The sequence below is a fragment of the Taurulus bubalis genome, assembly GCF_910589615.1.
Source record: "Taurulus bubalis genome assembly, chromosome: 4".
In the NCBI taxonomy this organism is placed as follows: Eukaryota; Metazoa; Chordata; class Actinopteri; order Perciformes; family Cottidae; genus Taurulus; species Taurulus bubalis.
The window spans coordinates 16,472,424-16,498,328 of NC_136592.1; the positions used below are offsets into that span (position 1 = coordinate 16,472,424).

Here is a 25,905-nt window from a genome sequence, read left to right on the forward strand (position 1 = left end):
GTTTTGGTCTTAACTCATGTGATCATCTTCCGTATTGCTCTTCATACTCTGTATGGAAATTGCTCTGCTCTGACAGACCCTCCGGGCTGAGGAGAGTGGAAGGATTGAAGGGGCAGGGAGGGATGTGTGTGTGTTGTGGTGGGCTTAGTGAGGGGGGAAGGGGAGTACGGTGGGAGAGTGATCTGAATAAAATCCTCTTGTTGAGTAGTGTAGGGCCTCCAGGAGGTTTGTTAGAGGGAGGTGATGACAGGGGCAGGAGGAGGGCATGGGCACTACGCTGTGGGTGTCTTGTCAAATTAAGTGAAGCCCCTCCCACTGTCTTGGAGGCCGTCCTGGCCAAGTAGTTGGTTGACAGTGGAGGGTCATCAGTTGATTATGCTCGCACATACACTCACCTAAAGGATTATTAGGAACACCTGTTCAATTTCTCATTAATGCAATTATCTTATCAACCAATCACATGGCAGTTGATTCAATGCATTTAGGGGTGTGGTCCTGGTCAAGACAATCCCCTGAACTCCAAACTGAATGTCAGAATGGGAAAGAAAGGTAATTTAAGCAATTTTGAGCATGGTATGGTTGTTGGTGCCAGACGGTTGCCTGGTCTGATGAGTCTCGATTTCTGTTGAGACATTCAGATGGTAGAGTCAGAATTTGGCGTAAACAGAATGAGAACATGGATCCATCATGCCTTGTTACCACTGTGCAGGCTGGTGGTGGTGTAATGGTGTAGGGGATGTTTTCTTGGCACACTTTAGGCCCTTTAGTGCCAATTAGGCATCGTTTAAATGCCACGGCCTACCTGAGCATTGTTTCTGACCATGTCCATCCCTTTATGGCCACCATGTACCCATCCTCTGATGGCTACTTCCAGCAGGATAATGCACCATGTCACAAAGCTTGAATCATTTCTAATTGGTTTCTTGAACATGACAATGAGTTCACTGTACTAAAATGGCCCCCACAGTCACCAGATCTCAACCCAATAGAGCATCTTTGGGATGTGGTGCAACTTTGTCATTTTTCCTGAGCTCGTTTGTAAAAATAGCATAGATGTCACGACCAGGTGTGAGAGGCAGAGACTCAGGAGCAGAGGAAACAGACCAGAAGCCAGGTGGAGAGCAAAATCAAAAAGGTATTTTATTAAACAAATTCACAAACAAAGATAAAGACTGGTACGGATACAAACACTAGACAACTACCACTCAGAGGTGCCATACCGACATGGGAGACCAAGAAGACACTCCTGCAACTGACAAGGGAAAGACAACTAAATACATAGGGGAAGACAGGCAACGAGGCACAGGTGGAAACAATGAGGACGGGGCTTTACAATCACACAGGGGAAAAGGCACATGAGGAGGGAGGAGTCTGGAACGAGAACAGGTGAAGGGAATAAACAAATCAGGAAACATGAGAAGACACACACAGAATACACAGTGTTAGAACTGTGTTCAACTTTAAAAAAATGCAAAGCCTCCATGCTTGAGCGCACACAAAACTCACATACAGACACAATGAACCTACGTATGTGTATAAAAAAGTGAACAAAGGTTTCGCCCATGTGGTCCTTGTTTGTTCTTGATATTTCAGGGTTGTGACAGATACAGCGGGTCATAAATGCAGCTGATTCCTCCACAGGTTATATACTACCACTGGACTCTCTGTAGTCAAAAATCCCTTGGTGCATGTGCAGTACAAGCATACAGTATGTCATCCTGAATGTATCTGGGCGTTCGAGCCATCTGGGAGACATTATTTTACACCACAGGACTCCGAACTTGACCAGAGATCTCCTGGGAATTGGACATGTCAGTAGAAGTGAGAGAGAGAAAATACCTATAAGAAAAACTACTTTTTTCAAGAAGTTTGACAGCAATTCCAGAGTTTTAACCAAAGTAAAACACACATTATGAACAGACGTGGTATCATATTAAAAAAATTAAGAAATCGTGCTCAAACTGGAAAATAATTTACAAAATATAATCACTTGGACAAAGCTCAGTTTTAAACAACCGAGATGGTTTCCTTTAATTTAAGTGTCTCGGTTAGGTTTGCCAGGAATGTACTGTGTATTAATCAGAAGCGTTAATGCTAAAACCTGCACTGAACTAGCTAAGACACTAAGACTAATTAGGCCATTAATGTGGTTAACGCAAGGAAACCAACGTAAAGATTTGAGATTCTAAACGACTCCATGAAGATGGAGCTTTATCCAAAAGTAGACTCCAAGGTCACTATTTACATAAGTTATAGCTGAAGCCAGTCTGCAGATCATGTATAAGGTCTAGTATTTTAAGGGCTAAAATTCTTCGATCAGATCTAACTGATTTTTATGACTCTGATTTATTCATAGAGACAGGTGCAATAGTGCCACACAACAGTGTCCATCCAGTGGCCCTATGACCTCGACTTCATTAAGTTCCTTCCTCTGATACTGTTAAATGTGCTGTTTTCAAGTACACCTAGCACAGATGTTTTCTCTCATTTTACCTGATTAGCCCTCTTCCCCAGAACTGTGTGGACGACAAACAGGAGAGATGTGAGAGCAGGAACACTGACGAGTCCTCTTTGTGTCCATGTTTTAATGTCAATTGTTTTTTTAGGGGTTTAAAAGCGGCTGATACCTATTGACACCAGAAATAACAGCCGTGCATAGCTGCCAACCACAGCTCTACATCCTGCCAGGCAGGAAGTGAGGGTGTACATGGCCATTTCAGGGAGGTGACACAGGAAGTAAACCAAGCCAAAGTGTCAGAAGTTCAGCTCCTTGACAGGGAGTCATTACTGTGGATGAGAAACACATTTGCAAACAGTAAACAATGTTGTAATAAAAAATAGCTGAGCTTGTCCAGGTTGGGAGGTACAGTATATCAATGATGATTCATCTAAAATGTGACACTAATTACTGTAACAAGATGCACCTCAAAATAATGGTCTAAAAAATAAATGGGATTATCCAGCAGTGTCACACGCAGAGAAGAGAGAGGGAAAGACAAAGAGAGAGAAAGTGCAATCTCTGGAGAGAAGCCTGGACTTTCTACGTGTTGTTTATTTATTCATTTATTTCTGCAGGATCCCTTCCCTCTCTCCAAGGTCAGAGGTGCAACTAAGGAATGTGTTTCCTCCGAACAAGGAAGAACTAACATGTCCAGTTCAAATAGTGTCGACTGGGCCACAGTTCATTCGGTTTACTGGACCTTATTCCCCTGCTTGACTAGAAATTACTGGCGGTAAAGCTGTTAGATCAATTGGATAAATGTTAAGGCATTAACATAAATGCTTTCAGAATGGCATTCATTTATGCTCTTTATCTGACCCTTCAGTCAAATTAAATCAGTTTTAACGACACTCTCCACTACAAGTCTCAATGAAGAGGAAATGCAGAATAGAGAAAACTTTCGGCCCCATTTTAGGTTAAATATAGTCACATGACATAAGTGGTTCAGGGAGCTTCTACCTTCTCTTGGAGCAAACCTCATCACAGCTTTAGTTGACCGCTAAACTCTTACCCAGCGATGCATAGCCTGGCTGTAGCCTCTGAGAGTGTGTGTCCTCACTGACACAAGGCTGACCTGTACCTTCACCTGTACTTGTCAGTCAGTCACGGGGCCCCTCCCAGGCTTGAGGGCCCAGGCCCCTCCCACCAGAGACCTTGAAAAGTCTTGACATACTTCTGATGAACATTCCTCCCTTCTCAGGTCACGGAGACCCAACGGAAGAAGGCTCCGCCAGTGGGAAGGAGGAGAACATTTAGGAGTGGAGAGGAGGCGACGTGGAGCAGAGACCAGAAGAGAGAGACAGAAAGAGTGAATGTGTGGAGAAGGAAGTGATAATAGGCCCTGCAGGTGTGTTTCCTTGCTGAGTCATCAATGATCCACATGGAACTGGAGTGACACCTGTTCTCTGGAGCAGATGTTAACTAACTGTCTCTGACTTTGCCGTCCTCTAGGTTACATTATTCTGCTTGAAATGAATGGAGCATTTTTAGAAGAAAAAAAAGTGGATAACTGTTAGAATATTGGCAAGATGTAGTTTTAAGACGAGATGGACATTTAAAAACACACAAACAGACACACACGCACACACACACACACACGCACACACACACACACACACACACACGCACACACACGCACACACACACACACACACACACACACACTCTGTAGGAGCTTCCCTCTCCTGCCTCCCCCTCCCCCTGCTCTCACATCACTGTCTTTCACCTCAGCAGTGGCAGCTAATAACCAAAAAGTAATGTCGAGGATGAAAACACAGGACATCAGGGGCGAGAGGAAAGGCCAGCCGAATCCGGGGATGGTGCTGCTCGTAAAGAGACGCCTGGAATAATGGGAAAGGAATGTGGTGTAACGACTCCCCTGGGACTGGCTCAGCCGAAGGCCCTCTGGCTCGAGAACAACAAACGGGAACGCTTGAGGAGCGCAGGGTGCACACATAAGGACTTTAACAGCACCCCCCTCCCCCTCCACACATCCACACAAACACACACACACACACACTCATCACCACCCCCCCCTTCCTGTGCCGACCTACTGGAGTCGGCTGTTGTTGTTGGCTGCTTGCCACCTTCGGAAGAAGCGCGCCCTCAGCTTCTCCCTCCTTCCCCTCTCTTCACTCCCTCTCGCGCTGCGAACGAGCTGCCAGGGAAATGCTGATGACATGACATCTTCTGAGAGGTCCCTGGAAAAAGTGATTGCCGCCCACCCTCGTCCCTATCAAATAATCCTATTCCTTGTCCACCAACCCTCCTTCTAGTCTATGCAGCACTCAATCTCCGCTCCATCTCCCCCTATCACCTTTCTGTCTTTGTGTGTGTGTGTGTGGTTGTGCACATGTTCATGCGTGAGTGTGTGCTTGTGTATTTCTCTTGGTATAGCAGCTAGATCACCCCAGTCAGGAGCAAATGCATTTATTCTGAACCCCTGGCAGACACATTTACGCACATGCAGTTGCAGCTGTCAAGAGCCGTTTTCTTCTCAGGTTCTGACCTTTAACCCGTGTAATCCCATGTGTTTGTGTTCTGTGTGTCTGTGAGTGAAGCATTCAAGCCAGGTAGGAAAGCCCCTTGTCTCCTGTTCATTTTGCTCCAGTGAACAAAGGTGCTGTCTGATACATTAGGTGCCTGACATACACACAACTTGTATAAGGAGTCTTTAATTCCCTGTGCGCGCGCACACACACACACACACACACACACACACACACACACACACACACACACACACACACACACACAAGAGCAGACTACACACATAAACTCCTGGATTCCTGGGTTCTGTTGGTCACGCGAGGAGCAGCGTGAGTGCTGAGTGTGAGCCAGTAGTCAGATGAAGGGAAAAAGTTCAGAAGGGAGGAAGGATGGAGGCAGGCTGGGCCGCTGCGTTTGGGTCAGAGCCATCTTTACATTCAGTCCTTTGACTCACTTCTTGGTCCCTGTTGCCTGAGCCATTAATCCACTATGAACTCTGAAATTCCAGATGACAGCGTGCAAACATTATTTTTTTAATATACATGTGATAAATTATGTGCTGACTCTTCCATATATAATAGTGTTTCTCTTTAATGTGGTAAATGTCACAATACTTTTTTTGTCTGTCAATGTGCAATTCCCAGAGATTACTTCATAGTTCTGGTGTTGTACTTTGTATTTCCAGTGGCGTGGCTCAAGGAATGTCAGCCGAACAGTCCACAGACTGAAATATCTCAACAACTACTGGATGAATTGCCATGACATTTAGCAAAGACATTCATTGTGCCCTGACGAAGAATCCCAACAATCATGGTGGTCCCCTGACTTTTTATCTCGCACCATCAGCAGATCAAAGCTTTCACTTATTGAGTGAAATATATCAACATATACTGGAGGGATTAGCGCAAAATTGTGTACATATATTCATGGTTCCCAGACGGCAAATCCCAATTATTTTGGTGATTCTCTGACTTTTCCTTTAGTACCAGCTGGAGTTTTACATTAGGGGTTTTAAGAGAAAGGTCCTTAGAGCTTTTGGATGAATATCCATGAGATTGGGTTCATACTGCAAAACTAATGACATTCCTCTCAGCCTCCGATGTCCTTTGTGTTATACAAATGTCAGCATGCAAACACACTAAACTAACATGGGAACTTGGGAAACATTATAACTGCTAAACATCTGCATGTTACAATTGCCATTGTGAGCATGTCAGCTTGCTGATGGTGAGCATTGAGCTTAAAGAGGCACACTGCCTGATTGCAGCTCACATAGCCACTTGACTATAAACTGGTACTCTTGCGACAAGTTGTCATGGTTTCTGTTGCTCATCTGAATTATCTATATTTTAAAACGCCATACGACCCTTTGTTGCTGCTGTACCTAAATACAGGGGTGCAAAACATAATATTTATTTGTTTTGAGAATGACATGTTACTGCTTTAAAAATTGAAAGAAGTCACTTCTCCCCTTTCCTTCAAGTTCATTTAAAAAAAATGCTGAGCCTATAAAATAGAACATTCAAAGACATCAAGTGACCAGTACTATGCCTCTACAGAGAGCAAGTATTTTCCTCTCCTATACTTTTCTCCTATTCTCCTGCTCTCCTCCATGACAACTGCTTTCACAATCCCCCTTCCCGAGCCATACTGGGCGAATGGCCAGAGTACTGCTTGAGCGCAAAAGAGCTGGTATTTTATTCTTCTTTCTTACTCTTAGACACAATTCCATCACACTGAAACGACAGTCTTCACTTCTTGTAGGTCTTCTTTTTTCTTTCGCCACTCTTTGCAGGCAAGATCATACAATATGCATTAGACAGTTTATCAAAGGTTATCTGTGGCAGTAGAGTAACATAAAGATAAAACGTGTTGGTCAAAATCCTTTTCAGAACGATAAGAGTCAACCAGAACATAATTTTACAGATTTGATGTTGAATTTCCTTGAGACAGTTCAACTAATATATCATACTGGTTATACCCACTTTGTACAACAAGGCTCCTCTCTCATAGGATATATACACTCGCAAATAGAAACCTGCACAATTGTTTAGTTTGGACGATGAGAGAAGTAGACAGATTTGGACACAGATCTTGTTTACACCACGAGATGACTCTTCCATTGAAATGTTTACTGTGTGCTGGTCAGTTAAAATGAAGAAATTATTCATTATTTCTTCATCAAAACTTAGCAGATGAATCAAAATGGTCCATAATGGCTGAAGTGTGCTGTGTTGTGTTTGTTCCATAGTCAATGTTGTAAAATTACTGAGTAACTGAGTAATTTGGGCTCTGGCTGTGCCCGCCACATCCAGGAATTAGCTATTGTGTTTGACTTTGTCTGTGTGTATTTATTTATGTGATATGAATCATATGTGTGATTGTGCGTGTGTCTGAGTCTGCATCTATTTCTGTATGCGTAAGGAAGTGTGTGTGTGTGGGGGAGTTGTGTGTGCACACATTACTCATCCGCAGATGTGCCGAGCAGGTGGCCATATTGCTCGGCAGACAGGGGAGGCCACTCACCGCAGAGCATGTACTAATTCTCACGTATCACCATTTACCTGATGACAGAATGAGCACAGAATCAAAAAGCACCCTCTGTGCATTTAATCAAGTTTCACCCTGTTTGTACATTCAAGTCTATGAGTTCTCGTGTGCGCATGATTGAGCACATGTGTGTTTATCATGATGCCTCACCTCAGCTCTCCCACAGGTTCCCAGCAGTTTCCCGAGGATGAAAGCGAGTGAAACCCCAGACTAGTGGGGCTCCACAGCCAATTAGGATTGTTTATTTAGCCAGCCACGGCCGCCTAGCAGAACAGGAGCACACAGCCAGCCACACAGCCCTGCATTGGAAACCTCTCCCTCTCTCTTTCTCTCTTCGTCTTTTTCCACTCATTTAAACTCCTTTGGCTCCATCTCCGCTCTTGCTTCTCTCCACCCTATGCCCTTTTTCTCCAACTTGCATTACCCTCCAGTCAGATGCAACCTTTCCGGGATGTTCAAGAGATCCTAAGCTGATAATAGGTATCAATAACTTTGAGATGATTTGGTATATTTACTCAGCTGTTTCTTTATTTGTTTAAAGATGCAATTGTTGCTGCTAGTATTTGCACCCATAATCAAGTCATCACACAGTACCTAAAACACACACATACATGCACACACTGGATAAGTTATTTTCTCTCTCCGACTCTCTGATATTCCTCCTCTGGTAACATAATAGGCTAGTTGTGGTTAGTCCTGTCATACATTGTTGGATTTCCAAGCAGTCCAGCGTCTGCATTTATCCAATCTTCCATTGTCGGGCTCAGATCATGACAGTACTGTGGTTTCTCAGTGTCTGAGTTTTACTGATTTCTGACCAGCATAAATCCTCCAGCCTTCTGTCTGATGTTGTCACGATACCAGACATCCCCAATGATTACGCACACACACACACACACACACACACACACACACACACACACACACACACACACACACACACACACACACACACACACACTTATTGCAACCTCACCCCTCACCCTCTACTTCTCCCTCCAGGTTTCCTATATCCCTTCACACCAGCCATCAGCCAGCATCCTCTTCCTCATCCAACACCATAATCAAGGCTCTACATCTTCTCTCCTTCCCCTCTTCTCCCTCTTTAACCCCATGTCTGTTACTCTCTTTTTTCTCCTGCTGCTCTTTTTTTCCTTTTCTTCTCATCAGTGCAAATTTCCCATGATGGATTGGCTCACTGACTGATGCCTGATGTTTTTTTTATGTTGGTGTGTGCATTGGGGTGCACATTTAGGGGTATTGGACAGAGGCCATGGGCTGAAGAGAGAGACAAGGTGAGCAGGTAACATGACATCCCACTAAGATACACGAAGCTTGCATTGTATACCTTCACATGGGGAATGAATGAACTACTCAAATCAAACCTCTAATGCACACATACACTCAAATAGAGTGATTGGGTTTGAGGTGTTTTTTCTTGAAAAAAATCAGCTGGTTGCTCTTAGGCCTCTTCAACTTCCCCTCTACTAAAAACACCCAGAGAGCTCCAAGTGTTTGTGTACACACACAAATATGCACATAGTGACACCTACATGCATGCTTGCAGACATTTGCGTACACACAGGGCGCCTGGGGCTTGTGCTTCCAGGAAAGTGGAAAATGTAAAAGGACCTTTGTGTGCCTCAGCAGATGCCTGCTGTGCCAGGCCTCCTGGATAGGTGGGGAAGTACCTGTTTACTACAACACACAGTCAGTAACCTAATCAGTGTGTCGGACAGGTACTAAGGGGCCAAATGGGCTGCACATCCCTCACTGGGCAACAGGCCAATTTGAGAGAGTTCACTCCAAGGTCACAGAGCAGAATAACAAAATCATCCAGGTAATAGGGTCAGCATGCAAACCGGACATAAGCGTGAGCCACTTTCAGAGCATTGACTAACTTTTGAGTTGTTAACGCACATGTAACTAAATGACTAAGTAAAGAGAATTGGCACTTAATTTGACAGTTTGAATTAGTTAGTTTACTCAAAGAGTAGGTCAGTGCAGGGATAAAGGCCTGTTCACTGACTTGTTCGACATGGGTGCCTGTGGTTTGGGCCTGTCGTGACCACAGTGAATGTTTGTATGTGTGTCTTCTAACCCTTCTTCCACCATCATTCAACAACGTGGGTATGCCTGTGGAGAGTCAACGATCATGGGAACCAACTTCATTTGACAAGACCTGACAGCACTTTGATGACTAAACCTGGGTGGCATGAACATTAGTGAAAGGGAGGGTGTACTGTGACCACCTGAACATTTCATCAGCCATAAACCTCGGAGGAGAAAATAAACACTTTAAATTCTTTAGCAATGCTTCATTTTTGTTCAGTAATTGTGATATTATCTTTCTTCTCTGTCATCATTTGCTGACTGGCATCTAAAATCAATTTTGTATTTGAACTGCTATATTAGTAGATTTCCGTGGCAAATACTTGTCTAGATTTAATTCCCAAAACCTTAAATAAACCTTGGAACATTTGAGTAGAAGTCTGTAAAATAATAGATTCAAAGATCTTAAAATAGTTTTCGTATTTAATTAGTAAATACAGTCATATTACTGTAATACTGGATCTAATATGTTTCTTTTTGTTGGGGGGGGGGCCTTTCCCCTTGTTTGGTGTGAGTGAAATCACACCACCATTTCCAAAATCTATTTTAGAGGTCCTGTCAGAGTGGTCAGAGAGCGTCCAAAAAAAAAATCTGTTTGTCTATTGGGAAAACTACCCCAAAATAGACTAAAGGAAATGTAATCATTACCAGTAAGTATTGTGACCTCTGTTACCATACTGGGTTCATGCTGGGTTGGTTTCCACCCAACACATCCAACATGATGACAAACAGGGGGCCTGGTCTCTCTGTTCTCTGGGTTGGGTAGATAGATAATATAGATGCACATGCACAATCAATCTGCTCAATTCACTTCCTGTGTGAGACACCATTAAAAAAAATACGGTCTGGACCCTGTTTGGTAGATCACACTCTTTCTCTCACAGTAACTGTCTCTGATTTACTGTCAGGTTGGCAGAGCTGTTGCTGGCCTGCAGACTGGCCGGGCTATTGTTTTCATTTCCCTTCCATTAAGCACAGCCTTGGGAGAAATGAGAGGGAAAGGAGAGGAGAGTGGAGAGGAGGGGTGGTTAACCATCTTGGGAGGATCTGTTGCTACTAAACAGTGTGTTTTTCATAACAGCTGCTGTCCACAGGGGAATCTTGGCAGGCTACATCAAAGGCTCATTCACAGCCCACCTCTACCATCTGACACACATACACAATCATGCGTACAGGCATACACAAAGTCAGAGGGACACGCTATCTTCCCATTCATTGTGCAAAATATGCTTTGAAAAAAAAGGACCCTATAAAAGGCTAATTTTCAGGTTAAAGGAAGTTGTGTTCCAGCCTTTATTACCTAAGCTGTTAGCTCTCAGCAGTGAGGGCTTTTTACGATTGTTCTGGTTTTTGTGTAAATGAATTAAAGTTCCATTTGAGTGGCGCCCCTTGTATATGCCAACACATTCTTCGGATTGAGAGCTGAGCTGGCCTTGCTTCAACACATCTCTCTCACAGACTCTTGTTAATAGGCAGCAGTCCTTTCAATCCCTCCCCACAAGAGAGAGAGAGAGAGAGAGAGAGAGAGAGAGAGAGAGAGAGAGAGAGAGAGAGAGAGAGAGAGAGAGAGAGAAAGCCAATGAGAGTGTTTTTATGCAGAATTTTTACCAGAGCCCTCAAAGGCTGAGAGGATGAGGTTACAATTTATTTCCTTGTTAAGTCTCCCACTGCTCTGTGAGATGAACACAAGCATGTCCCTCTGCTGCCATCATGAGGTCGAAAAAATCCACTACAGCCTATTTTTAAATCGATATCACAGCCATATTTCTTGAATGAACATTTTGATTTTGGGAAAGTTTTTCCCATTTAGCCGTAGTCCGATACACATGGATGCCTTTCTTATACCTCTGAATTCAGTTGGATGATGAGATTAGTTTATAGCTAAATAAATATATGTTGAAATACATGAGCTCCACATGCCAACTTTTCTACCTGGGACTATTTACCTCTTTAATTAAGAGTATAATGAGAGTAGACACACTGAGGAAAAAAGCAGCTTACCTCATTGATATATATTTTAATGTCACGGACTTGACTCGCCCACAGTGATATTGTTTTAGTAGACAAACAACAATGAAAGAAGAGGAGGAAAACATTAGTCAAGGTTTGTTTGGCCTCAGGAACATGCTGGTCTCGGGTTACATAAAGCCACTGTAAAGCAAACACAATCTTTTATTTTAAAGTAACTTATAATGTAGGGCACTGCATCTAATATTACTTATTATTATTATAACTAATAAGCCATATCACAAGTTGAAAAGACACTTATAAAAATGTTAAATGGTCCGGCCTTAACTTAAACATGAATTATAGACACCCACAATTTCAATAAGGTCTGTTTCCATGACCCACTACCTTTACTTGTTGTTGTACAATTTTTGTACATGTGTAACATGCTGTCGAAAAGTCAACCATGACTCCCAAAGAAAACACAGAGGCATATGAAAAGGCATCTATTAGTATGTGCGGCTAAGTAAATAAAGGTATTATTCTAAGATAATAACCTATATTTCTGTATTTGCAGTTAACAATGTATATGTCTCTCACACACACACACACACACACACACACACACACACACACACACACACACACACACACACACACACACACACACAAACTTGCATTACAGCTACCCTAATATAATGGGTAATGTTATGCAGTCACCCACTGTGGATAAATATGTATTACATAGTTTCCACTGTGTTGTAATCAATCTTTGAAGACTGTGGAACGCTTTTTGCCCACAGCAAGCACAAATTACCCAACATCAGTTCACTCAATTGATGTGTCACAACAGGAAAGAGCAACCTTTCAAAAGCTGGTACAATGAGAAAATAACCCTAATTTGTTTCTGTTTAAATGACTAAATAAGCTCTACTGCGAGGGAAACTGGAAACATATAATTTCAGCTAGACACCCTACACTACAATACTACAAATTCTCATCTTTATTTTGTTTCCATTGAATGACATCAATAATAAGCAGCCCAGTGGCCACTGAATATGATAACATATTGGCAAGCTGCTACTGTAGGACCTGAGACTGTACTTATACCAAGTTATAATACGGGTAGATGAAATCAAGCATTCTGATTGGTTGAGAGTGAGTCACAGGGTGTACTGTATAGAGCCATAATGTACTGTGCGCCTGTTTACATTTACCAGAGCGTTCCATATCAGTGCCCACTCAAAATAACAGGTAGATTTTGCGCGACCGTTAGTTAGTTTTCATTTCAAGCTTGACAGTGAGCAAACAAACGAGGAGAGCAGATAACACTCTGACCAAGCAGACTCATTAGCGGGGAGCAAGTGCGTAAAACCGGAAACTAAGATGAGGAATGAAAAAGGTTTGATAGCTAATCACAAAATTGTGATGATTTCCAGTGAGAGACAATTACCGTCGGTAATATACCGACTCGAGGCAAGTTCTCTAAACATCATGAGGGGAAAAAGTGACGGAGAAAAGACGAGAGCACTTCTTTACATTGGTGGCTTAGGGTCATCCTCCACCCTGCTTTCAACCGGCCTGGTCAGTAAATCACACACTCTCTCTCTCTATGGTGTGTGTGTGTGTGTGTGTGTATGAAAGCAATAAGGTACTCGAGCCAGTACTGTATCTACAATAATGTACAGTTCAAAGGTTTGCCGGCCCTCCACTACGCGTCAGGCCTAGCAACACCCTTGACCTGTACATTATTGATGAAACAGTATTGCCTCTCGTACCTTATTGCTTAATTACAACCTATGTTTCTTCCTCCTTTGTATGGATTACAATTAAACATGAATGCAAATGCTCCTGTTATCACATGTCAATGCCCCAAATACTGTATCACATGCAACCCTTTGGGGATTGTTATCCATACAGGCACACACAGAAACACACACACGCAGGCGCGCGCGCACACACACACACACACACACACACACACACACACACACACACACACACACACACACACACACACACACACACACACAAACACACCCAACTCTGGAGTACATCAAGACAAAGACAGAGCACACTGACGTCAGTGCAGCAGACTTTTTTCAGTCTGTCAAGTTTGAATGACGACATTATGGGCTTCAACACACCTGATGATGATTGTGATGAATGAAGGATGTATCATTAAAAACAGTAATTAATGATTTCACATGTACACTTTTAGATTTTCAAAGTGTCAGTAAGGATGGAGTGTTGTTTGTCAGTCAGTCTGTCTGTCCGTCTGTCTGTCGTGTGTGTTGTTGAAATCCTTCCCTCTGGATCTCTCTCTATTGTCCCAGAGGCTACTCAGCTGAAACAACACTGAGTGGAGGATACTTAAGAGCCCAGCGCTATCCTCTCTTACACATTCACACAGCGCCGCCAAAATCATAAGCCCTTCCACTCATCTCCTGCCAAAACCTTTTCCTCGTGGCACGAAAGTATCAGCTACGTTAGACAACTGCTGTGATGAATGAGCAGAGATTCTTCCACTTCGGTGTTTGTATTAACCTTTCTACTGCTATCTGTAATTTAAAAAAGAGAGGTCCGCCAGTGGGATGAATCTGCCACCTGACACATGAATTGGAAGTCTGGGTTCTCCCCTACAATGTTGCAGTATGTCACATGTTGCAGTATGGCACAATGGCAACAGTCAAGTCTTTGGAGAGATCAAAGCAAATGAGTGAGATGGAGATTAGTAAATAAATTAGCACACCTGTTGAATAACAAGAGCAGTGAACTTGCTGTTGCTGATGGGCACATAAACATGTTGGCATGTCTGTGTTAACTGTATATCACTGTGTGTGAGATTAATTTTCTGTGTGCGCATGTGGTTTGAAATACAGGAACCTGCAAATGAGGTAATCATTTAAAAACATACACAAGATTCAGAAAGTACGAGTTTTAGTTGGCCTGCACTTCATGGTGATAATGATCATGGTGACACAGCAACAGGAGAAAAGAGTCCAGATGGAGTGTGAGAGGAGCAAGAGAGTGCTGTCCTTCAGACAGATGGAGGCAGTGGTGCTGTTTCTGAAGACTGAGCCCCAGAGACAGGGTCAATAGCCTGTGACGCTCTGCTGCCAGCAGGCTCATATTCTGGGCTTTGTTCTCTGTAATCTGCTAACCTGTGGAGCATCCGGACAGATGAGACACATTGAGAGGGCTGTGAGCAAGAGCCCAAGCCTTCAGATGGGGCACCAACAAAGTCTCTTTCATTAACCTGACTTTCCTGAGGATTTACACCCTTTTAAAAGGAGTTAGCTGTGTGTGTGTGTGTGTGTGTGTGTGTGTGTGTGTGTGTGTGTGTGTGTGTGTGTGTGTGTGTGTGTATGTGTGTGTCACAATACTTAAGAATGTACATGAGAACAGATTATGAATTGTATCCCCATAGACAGTATCACTGATATGTTGATGAAGTCTGAACCTTGATGTCTCTCTGCAGCGCTTGAAGTAACACAGGTTACAGACAGACAATATTGTTAGAACACGTTTGCACAAAAGAGGGCAGCAAAGAGTGAGCTCCAAACCTCAAGAGGAAAAGTCACCATATGCAGAGTCGCAGTGCACACATGCATGAAGCACATTAGGTTGGTTCATCACACAGAAAACGTGAGCATGTGCTTAAATAACCCTATCTTTAGCCAACGTCAGGACTGGTGTGTGTGTGTGTGTGTGTGTGTGTGTGTGTGTGTGTGTGTGTGTGTGTGTGTGTGTGTATGTATGTATATATATATACATATATATATATATATATATATATATATATATATATATATATATATATATATATATATATATATATATATATATATACATAGATAGATATATAGATAGATATTATATCTATATCTATAAGTCTTTTCAGAATAGAAGTGTATAATGAGGCTGTACCAGGACACACTGCAAAAAGACAGAAAGACATGATCAAATAAAATGAAAAACTAAAATGTTTAATCAAAATGTTGAGCTTGAAAGTTCATTCATATTTAAACAATCACATTTACTGTAAAATATGCAAAGTTATTCAACTGTTTGATTTGTGTTACCTGCAAAAGGTATTCGTAGATAGTAGACACATGCACCTACAGTATGCCCAGGCACACTCCTGCACTAATGAGTGGATGTTCATGAGTGTGGAGTGTGTATCAGCGCTTGAGCTTAGGAAGACTACAATGCGTCCAGTCACACAATCGCTCCATGTGCCTACCACGGTCTGTAGGAAAGAGTCAGAGACACAAGAGAGTGCTTGGGGATAGAAGCCAGCCACACAGAGAGGTGTGTGAGAGTGCAGCAACATCATTATTTTATGAGACCTGTTGTGAGTGCTCTGCACCCAAAGACAACTTATAGAGATATAGCCACTATGGTGAAAATGATACGATTCAGGTTACCAGAAGGCAGACACGCAGAGAGAGGGCAACCTAAATATACACAGAGTGCAACCCCCCCTCTCACACACAGATGTTTATGCATAAATAAACTGACAGTAATTTCATGTTCATGCATGACCGCTTCTTTGTGCCCGATACATCTCCACCCATCTGCAGGAAGAGACGTCCCCTAACAAGCTAACAAATATTTGAACTGACAGCAGTCACGTTTTGCTGAATCACCCATGCACCCTGTCCTGCTCCTCAACAGCAGACAGGGGTTTTATTTGGAAATGAAGGCGGGGCCGAGAGTCAGTGATGTCATTCCTGGTGACAAATGGCCCATGGCACCTCTGCAGGGGAGACAATGGTGAGGAGGGAGGATTGGGGTGCTAAAGTCAACCCATTGAGCATATTCATGGACACACAGTGAGAGTCTGGCATCTTTGGCTCCTGTTACAGACACACTGGATAGATACATCAGGCTGATGTATCCTGTCTTTGTACTGATGAGTATCGTTACAGGTGACCTCCATTTGCTGCTAAGGGATTTATCTCTTTCTCTTTCTCTGGTGGGCCCCTATCACTCACAGGCAGCAGTGTTGCTAATTTATACCTGGTAGACCTTATACCCTCAGTTCTCTGAGCCGCTACAACAGGAAACAAGCAACATAACATACTGAGACGTTTTTCTTTTGCTAATAAAGGGCATGCCTAAACAAACAGTTTCACGTGCTATTTTGCCTCAATAAATGTTTCGGAGGAGAATCATAATGTCTGACACACACACACACACACACACACACACATACACACACACACACACACACACACACACACACACACACACACACACACACACACACACACACACACACACATACACACACACACACACACACACACACACACACACACCTACAATCTGACCCAGCATGCATTGAGTGCAACTACCAAAACCTGAAAAATGACATGCCTAACACGCACATGCCACCCGCCATCTCCTTCCTGGTTCACATCATCTAATCAAATAAACCTATCACTCCTATCACTTATATAAATATAAACTCAACCTTCTAACCCTGTTTACATATTTTTTTTTACCTTTGGAAAGTGGCTGTTTCTCATGGTTTTGGCCCATTAGATCCAACTAAAGGAAACCTTAATGATACAGCTTGCAACATTATTTAGACAATAGTGTGGATCCAACTTTGTGGATAGTTAAGGGAAGGCCCTGTCTTATTTTAACATGATAATATCCCTGTGCACCAGGTTCATAAATAACAAGTGATATGCGTTTGGTTTGAAAGACCTTGACTGGCCTACACAGAGCCTTGACCTTAACCCCATCCAAATCCTTCAGACCTTATCGCTCAACATCACTGATGCTCCATGCAGCCAGGTTCTTGTGGCTGCAGGACGCTGCTAAAGCAGCATATTAATTGAAAAGAGATGTTCAAAAATGTTGGTTCCGTTTTTTTTTTTGAGTGGCAGCGGCAGACCTGTCAGCTGGGAACTGATGCTAACTGTTCTGCTGATTATCTCCTCCCACCACATGGTCCTTCAGTATACATTCACTTGAATGTTTCCATTTATATATATTATAAATGCCTACCAAGTTTGTCTTTCCACCTGTTTGTGCAGAGTGACATGATGCAGAGCTGATGAGAGTGGAAGCAGTCTGGTTCAATCGATTATTTATGAGTCTTCCTCTAGCCAAGAGTTTGTCTGCCAGTGCAATAATTTACTGTGTCTGCAGTGGTCTGAATACTCATTTTGTTATTGGAATATCAGATTCAGTTCAGAAGGACATTGAGATCATAGAGAGAGGAGGGACAGTAAACAATGTGAAGAGAGAGAAGAGAGAAATACACATTGAATAATAAGTATCAGCAAATGGGTGGATAGGATGAAAAGCAGATAGGAAACTGAATTGCATTTAAAATCATTTGAGTGCTGCATTAATATGATCATGAAAAGCATGTAGTAAAACATGTAGTAAAACTGTTTATGGTTGACCTACTAATAGGGTTTCACATGAATGGGACAAAAGCTAAATCTGCATCTTCTTCAGTCTACTGCACTTCCTGCTGTATCTTGGGCTGCCACCTCCATCAATATTTCAAACACTGAATGTCTTTGTGAACTGTTCAACAACTCTAAAAACAGCACATTAAATCACAACTTTCATATGTGAATCGTTTTGGCTCACATGGGCTTTCCTAAAGAAGTCACACAATTCCAGCAAAAGACATGAAAGTGCTTTACTGTTAGATTGCAACAAAATGATGAATACGTACATAAAAAAATCAAACTTGGATGAGGCGATACACACTCATAGGATCAAATTCATTAAGACAATTCAAAAAATGATACTGATAACAAAAACCTTATGAGCAAGGAATAGTCAGTGGATATATCAGATAAGATGTGCCGTAAAGAGGGAAGAGGATGAGAGGAAGGTGGGAAAGCAGTTAGTTTGACATGGATTCACCCTGACTCCTGCCACATCTGATTTTCACCTCTTTGTGAGTAAGTGAATGTATGTGTATTTAGGAATGAATGTGTTTTGAGAGGAAGAAAAGAAATCTACATTTTAACAGGTTTAAGGTTTTGGGGAAAGCAACATGAGGCATGATTTACACTTAGGAGGAGAATAAAGAGGAAGAATGCACAAGAAACTGTTGCAATCAACGGAACAAGGAAGCCACTTTGGTGCGAGTAGACACTTAAAACAACAATAATTTTCTCAAGTTGTGAAAGACCATTTAGCCAATTCATTATTCAGGTCCAGTGCTCACTGAGACGAGGTTAAAGCTGTACCCGACACTGCTGCCCTCGATGGTGGCTGAGTCAGGATCAATGTCATGGCACAGCATTTCTCTGAATGCCTCACATGAATTTTTTAAACTAGAAATCATGAAACTTATTTGTGTGCGTCGACTCCACCACATTATTAGAGCCGCAGGACGCAATTCGGATGAGGCGAGAGAAGCTGCGCAGTTGGGATGAAAATGGCCCTGAGGTTGCAGTCTAATAAAGCCAGACGCCCGAGGGAGAGAACAATCAGAACGTCATCATCACATGCACGCAGCTGTTATATAAGCAGCTGTTGGTACAGACAGTGATAACACAATGTTTCCTGATTACCACAGTGTGGTGATTACACAGACAAGTATACATTTGCTAATGTATATTCAGTGATTGAAAACACACTGTGGGCAAAAGTCAAGTTTTCTGTAAAATGATTAGTTGATGTTTATAAAGAATATCTCATGTATCTTATGAATAGTCCAATAAAATCCAGACAAGACAAATGTGTCACACTGCTGTCTCAATCAAACTCTGCATGTCTTCATTTCCTGCTTCACCACTCTATAACATTGGATATTTGAATCTCTCTTTACCTCTATTCTAGGTGATTATGTGATTGTCCACTTAGCAAGCTGCTGAGTAGCTCTAATTATGGAATTCAATTGGAATCTCAAAGCAGGTTTTTATTGACCGGCCATATGGATTCACACTGACTGGTGAAAGCCTTGAGCCGACAGGCGGAGCAGCTACAAACTGTCAGGATGCCTTCAACATGACTATAAGTAAACAAGGTTGAACTCAACTTCCTCTGAATGTGGGTCAACACAGCTCAATCCTCACTGACATGAAGATTAAGCAGGATCATATTGCTAATCTGACACAGAGGCACCCCAATACTACAATACACCTGCTAGACATGCACAGACAAAGCTTTAAATGCAGCACACATGCATTGTTAGTTTTTTCTAAATAAAACAACTAGTATCGGACTTTACTCTCCATCAGTCAAGACCGCATTGTATTACAGTGCCATTATCTGTCATTTAATTCCTTTAATGAAGTGATGGAGGCTTTGTCGGTGGACTCTAGAATCTGTGGCTTTATTTATTATTTATGCATGCCAGGCTTATTATTTCTAATATGCTATTTAGAAAGAAAGCTGGTATGCTTGTTAGAAGTATAGATAGATAGATTAAATAACAATTTTGATATGTGTTAAACAAAATACTTTAAGCTGATTTGAGGAACAAGCAGTTGCATTATTGAATCTACAGTTAAATAGCTGAACAAACTATTTGGGCCTTGAAGACATATATTTACAAAGGTGAAAAAGATAAAACATACTATGTAAAGATTAGTTTTTATAAGATATTGTATATACTGCTTCTCCTGCATTTCCTCCTGCTTCAGACTCCAACCTCTCCCTTCCTTTCCATAAACAGAAGGGGGCGTGGTGTTAGACTGTAATCGATTCAAGGACATGTCCTCAGCCATGTCTACAATGGCGATGGCTGCAGCCCACTGCAGTGTGCTGTTATATGAATGGGGACCAGCAGCAGCTCTAACACTATTTTGCAACAGCCCATTAAAGAGATGGCTGTGGTATAGAGATAACGGTGGGCGATTTGGGAACATCTTAAGTACTGGTGGAGTATTTAGTTTCCATCACAAACGCCTTTATTAACCATTGTTTTCCCAAAACATAGGCTACATTAAATACTAAACATAAAAATAAAGTTATGTTAGACATGCAAACATGGTTCACAACAAAAGAGAAAATAAAAGACAGCCCACAATATAGATTACCACAGCCAAAAGTCTGCAGATGTTACAACACAGGGTTGCATATGATGTACAGAAACACAACTAACTGTGTGGCACTCAATTCAGTGCCATACAATGATTATTAATAAGACAAACGTGATTTAGGCTTTCCACAGTGACAGAACAGTAAAACAGGACAGAGAATGGAACACATCTTATCAATAGTTATTAACAGACTATTTCAAATATATGGTGGCTTTAAACCCTGCCCCTTTCCTTGATCTCACTAAAAGTGCATTAGACCTGCTTTGACTGAGTCTGCTCAGTATCAGCTACAATCATTAGTCGCACCTGGCATTGCCTGTCTTGCCCAGATATGTCCCCCTGTCATTGGCCAGAGTCCATGTTTTCGTCCATCAGCAATCACAGGCTTTTCTTAAATTTGGGCTCATATATTACTTTCCAACTTCCCAGGATCATCAGAAGACAACTTTTCCAATGTAGCTTTCAATTTTGCTTTGAAAATGCTTTAAAATACACACACCATAGAACAGTAACAAGATAGGAAGACATTCAAAATGAAACATTAAGACATTTATATACATAACTATATATATATCATGGAGTTCTGATGAAAAATGTCATGTATTCATTGAGGTGAAAATCGAATTAGACCAGAAGCCCTTCATTTTCTTTATGGTCGGGATGCACCAATAACCACAGCAGTGTGGGCTATGGCTAAAACTTAGCACTATATCAACTCAGTGCTGGCCATCTATCACCTCAGCAAAACTAAACAACATCAGGTACATTGACAACCATGTCAGATTTAGAGACAAGCATTACTGATGGATTCACAGTGGAACTGCTCCAAAAACTAAGTGGTTCCAGGAATAGTGTTTATCCACATCGCAACCTGATGGCCTCATTAAATGGAGAGCCTCCCTCTGAGGCCAGGATGATGTAAACAAAAGGACAAAGTGATGTTCAGACTACAGTCAGAGCACTGGAATTAAAAACATCCTGCTCGTTGTTCATCTTCTTGCTGACCTGAGTCTCAACTTTCTCAACTTTCTACATGGCCAAAACAATTTATAATATCATACCCTTACAAAAAGCATGATGAATACTTGCATTTCAATTTAAACTAATTTTCCACCGACATTTAAGCCTGTTTGCCACAAAGTACATGATCACACAGTCTGAAGCAGGTTTGGAAGACTGACCGTCAGTGGATTAAACACGTATGGATAAACTGTTGTCTGGAAATGGTAGGTTGATAATTATCAATCAAGGTTTATGGTATGAAAATTAAGTATCAAACAGCGAGGTGGCTTAAAACATTTCAGGCAGGTGTGAGGAGCAGCACTATCCATGCACAGTGGTGAATGGATATTATCTGTACAGTTAAACACATTTGTCCGTGTAATAGCTACTTTGTCAAAAACACTGCATGAAAAACCATTACACAGTGCAATCAACAATATAAATGAATACACATTGTGTTTTCAATGTATCCGTTAGAAAAGAATTACTGTGAAAATAACATCTGTTTCATAATGATCAACCTGAAGAAGAAGAGAAAAGGTCTGATCGTAATCTGAGGTAAATTTAACCTGGCAAACATTGCTACTAAATGTGTTTTCCTTGGTGGGACAGCCACCCTGCTCAAGTGGTTCCTCCCTATCACAGTGTGAGAATGTGGAAGCCCATGCTTTATAAACTCTATGATTTGAAGAATGATGCAGTTATAATTAAGCTGTTGTTTTTCTCGAGAAAACATTTTCATTGCCTTTTAATTTTGGTTCGGGAGCCTTGACTTTTGAATTTGGCAAAGTATCAAAATATTTTTTGCAATAATTCAGCAACGAAATATACAGTACAATGTGTGTTGAATAGGTGCAACTATGGCTGCATGGTTTGTGGCAAAGTATCTTGTATGGATCAAAAGCTTACAAGTGTAGAGAGACTAAGTATTTCCCAGTGCCTGTATGCTTTATTTTTTAGGTTTAAGGATGGTAGCCATCAAATGCATGTAGTCTAGTCAAGCCAAAAGAAGAACCTACTGTAATCAAAATAGTCACTGCACAACATCCCACCCCAAGGCTTTAAATAAGGCATTTCCAATGGCATGACTGTGGGAATTTGTTATATCTTTATTTAAATATTTTCATATAAAATAACCTGCCAAATATTTCTGTACGTGTGTGTGTTTCTCCCAGCCTGCAGGAGACTATTAGGAATATGCTATAGGTTCGCTTGATATCCATATCAGCCTAGATGCTTTCTGCTTCCTATCAAGACAATATATTTGCACGCATGCAAACCAAACTGATGATTTAAACATCTCTGTCCCACCAAATCATTTTACAGCATCTCCCGAAAGGAACAGTGATGCCCAAAGTCGGCAATGGTTGGCATGTTTCCCGTGGCACGTGTTTCTACATTACATAACGTGACCATGCCCTCCCAAAGGGCACCAAGCTGCACAGAGAGCCCTGACATCAAGGCAAAAATATCCAACAGGATCCTGCAGGCATCCACTGTAGTCTTCGACCCTAAATCTGTTACAACAGCGGGGCAAATATTTGAATTATTATGGCAAATTATTTTCACTGTCACAGCTTTGTGTGTAGCTGGCAATGGCAGAAAAGACATTTTTTAACAAGCTACAGTCATACTTTAGATACCCGGGGATCAGTTGCGCGCAAATTACGCACGCAGTGTGTCACTGCAGACTACAAGCACGACGAAGCTCAGATAAAGTGAATCCATCCATTCTCCCATTCCCGCGGTGGGGACATCTTGAACCGGTGACGCCGCACTTTGTAGTTGTTCCCCTTATTATTGTCCCAGAACTCTGTCCCGCCGACACAGTATTTAATTGCAAACTGAAATGTGCCTCCGTTGTCGAGGTAAGTAGGCATGACTATCTTGAAACAGAACTTATCAGTGTCACCGTCACTTGAGTCAGGAACATAGGACGCCAGACTGTCCATAAATGTTATCCAGTTGTTCAGAGAATAACGCAAAGAGACGCTCTTTTCGAAAGCTAGATTCAACACGCGCACAAACCCGGAGAGGCTGAATTCGTCCACCTCCACGGTCTCTAACATGACTTTCACCTCCCTCACTTTCTGCTCGAAGCCGGGTAGTGTGCCTGGGTTGGTGAACTGCAACTCCATGAACACAGACTGCGCAGGGGCGCGAGGGAACTTTGTGTCCAAATGATTCAGGTGGAGGTGTCCTTTGGGTAGTTTGGCCAAGATGCGCTCCGGCACCTCTGGCTCATCTGTATCATTGAAGTGCTTCACTGAAATGAGCTCCAGGCCCAGAGAGTCGGCGAACCGGACCTTTTTCTGACTGGTTGGACTTCTGCTGCGGGATATCTCTAACTTGGCTCGCTCTGTGGGTGTGGGCAGCGACTTGCACCTCCGACGCAGATTTGGACTCTGTGGCGGTTTCAGGAAGATCTCTCTGCCCCGTGGTCTCTCCTCCACCACGGGGCTCTCGATGATTTCACAAGTATTCTCAATCACATCGAAATCGTCCCCATCTTCAAGCCGCGGGTTTGCGGCTGCCAGGCTTCCGAACAGTCCGGCTATGCAGCTGTAGTTCCTCGGCAGGCAATTCTTTGGGGGCAGCATGATCACTACTGGATGCAGAGGCTCAGCTTCCATAAAACGCAGCACTGCAGAGCCGAAGCGGTCGTGATGGGGAAGACCGACGTGTAGAGAGATGCAGCCGTCAGGTGTCAGTGTCTCCCTCGCGGATAGGTGCTCCGGCTGCGTCAGAGGTTGACACTGTGCAGCTCTGGACCAATAAAACAAGCCGTTGTTTGCTCCTGGAAATCGGTCGCTTTAAGTTTCGGTGTGTGAAAAATATATCACACTGTCTAAAAATAAAATAAAAAGAGAAAAAATCACCTCTCGGCAGCGATCATCGCTGGTTTTCATTTCCATGTGGTGAACACGCAGTGTCCTCTCACAGCTGACTAGTATGACGCACACTGGAGCTCTACGTGCAGAACTGAACGTAGCAACCAACCAAAATGGTTTCCTCCTTCACAAGAGACAAACCGGTTAACTTCCTCTAATTCACATTGTGGCATGACCCTCGGTCTACTGTCAACAGGAAATACATGACTGATGTTAAACACACTTTGGTTGTATTTCGGGCATAGTCTGTAATGTGGTAATACAATTCGACTTCTTCATACCAACAGTATGATCACTAAGTCTCTAATATTTTAGATATCTGTTTTACTGTATTATATTCTACTGCTACATGCACCACAGGATTGCCGTGGCTACCGCGTCAATTAAGACGTATTGCATAACACTGATGCAATAATTCATCAGAGCTCGAGCAGCATTCGCTCCTCCCTCTTTTCTTTACGTCACATCTTCCCGGTGCAGCCTCTCCGGGTTGCTGTGGCGACGGCGTTGCAGCTCTCTGAAGGCATTCTTCTGCTTCTGTTTGGGGAAACTCTGCCAACCGGAAAGACAACTCGCAGAGATGGGTCGCAGCAGTTGTTTGTGAATGGTGCTTTCAGATAGGGGAATAGTGACAACATCCATTTAAAATGATTGTTTCCGGTGAGTAAAGATTGGTGGTTTCTAACGTTTAAAACACCACAATGTGACTTAACAATGTGCATGTCTTACAGGTTATTTTGGTATGTTATTTTTCTTCTTCTAGATATCACCATGAAGCTCACTACATAATGGCGACATTAAAAGAAGTGGATCGCACAGCTGTGGATAAATCAGACAGTGAGCTTCCAACACAGGAGGAAAGAGGGGAGCGGACACCAGAGAGGAGACATGTTGATGTCCTTCTCGATATGAGTGAGGAGGACTTCATGAAAGAGCTGGAGCCACACCAGTATCACTGCTACTCTGGCTGGGAAGAAGCTGTAAGTGAATAAATATCTTCTTACAGCAAAACCTTACCTTAATCTGATGAAGTGAAGCATAGGTTGTACCAACAATGCATGTGGATTAGTGTCTTCTATAACAGTTTGGAGTCAGCGGTTACAATAAGAACAAATGTAAAAAATATCTGTCGACATTTCTGATTCATTATATTTCCGCCCTTATCTATATAGTATTTTCCCCTGACTTACCAATATTAGTACTATTTTAACAGCGATCCGGCTCAATAAGTAATTATTTGGATGCATTTTCAGTTTAAACATATTAACATCATATTTGTTTTGAAAACAGGTTCATGGTTGGGCCAGAGTTGCTCCACTGAGCTGCATACTTTTGACTCAGAAGAGGGATAAGAAATCAAAGCATACTGACAACCCAACGC

The 25,905-nt window shown here is 42.3% G+C and overlaps 1 protein-coding gene across 1 annotated transcript; it reads right to left on the bottom strand.

Moving 5' to 3' along the window:
- Positions 1–22,775: 22,775 nt before the first annotated feature.
- Positions 22,776–24,281, bottom strand: LOC306735295 (protein phosphatase 1 regulatory subunit 3E). The gene has a single exon (XM_079216754.1). It carries the CDS (start codon positions 24,264–24,266, stop codon positions 23,343–23,345), a length of 924 nt encoding a protein of 307 aa, XP_079072880.1. The 5' UTR covers positions 24,267–24,281; the 3' UTR covers positions 22,776–23,342.
- Positions 24,282–25,905: the final 1,624 nt, after the last annotated feature.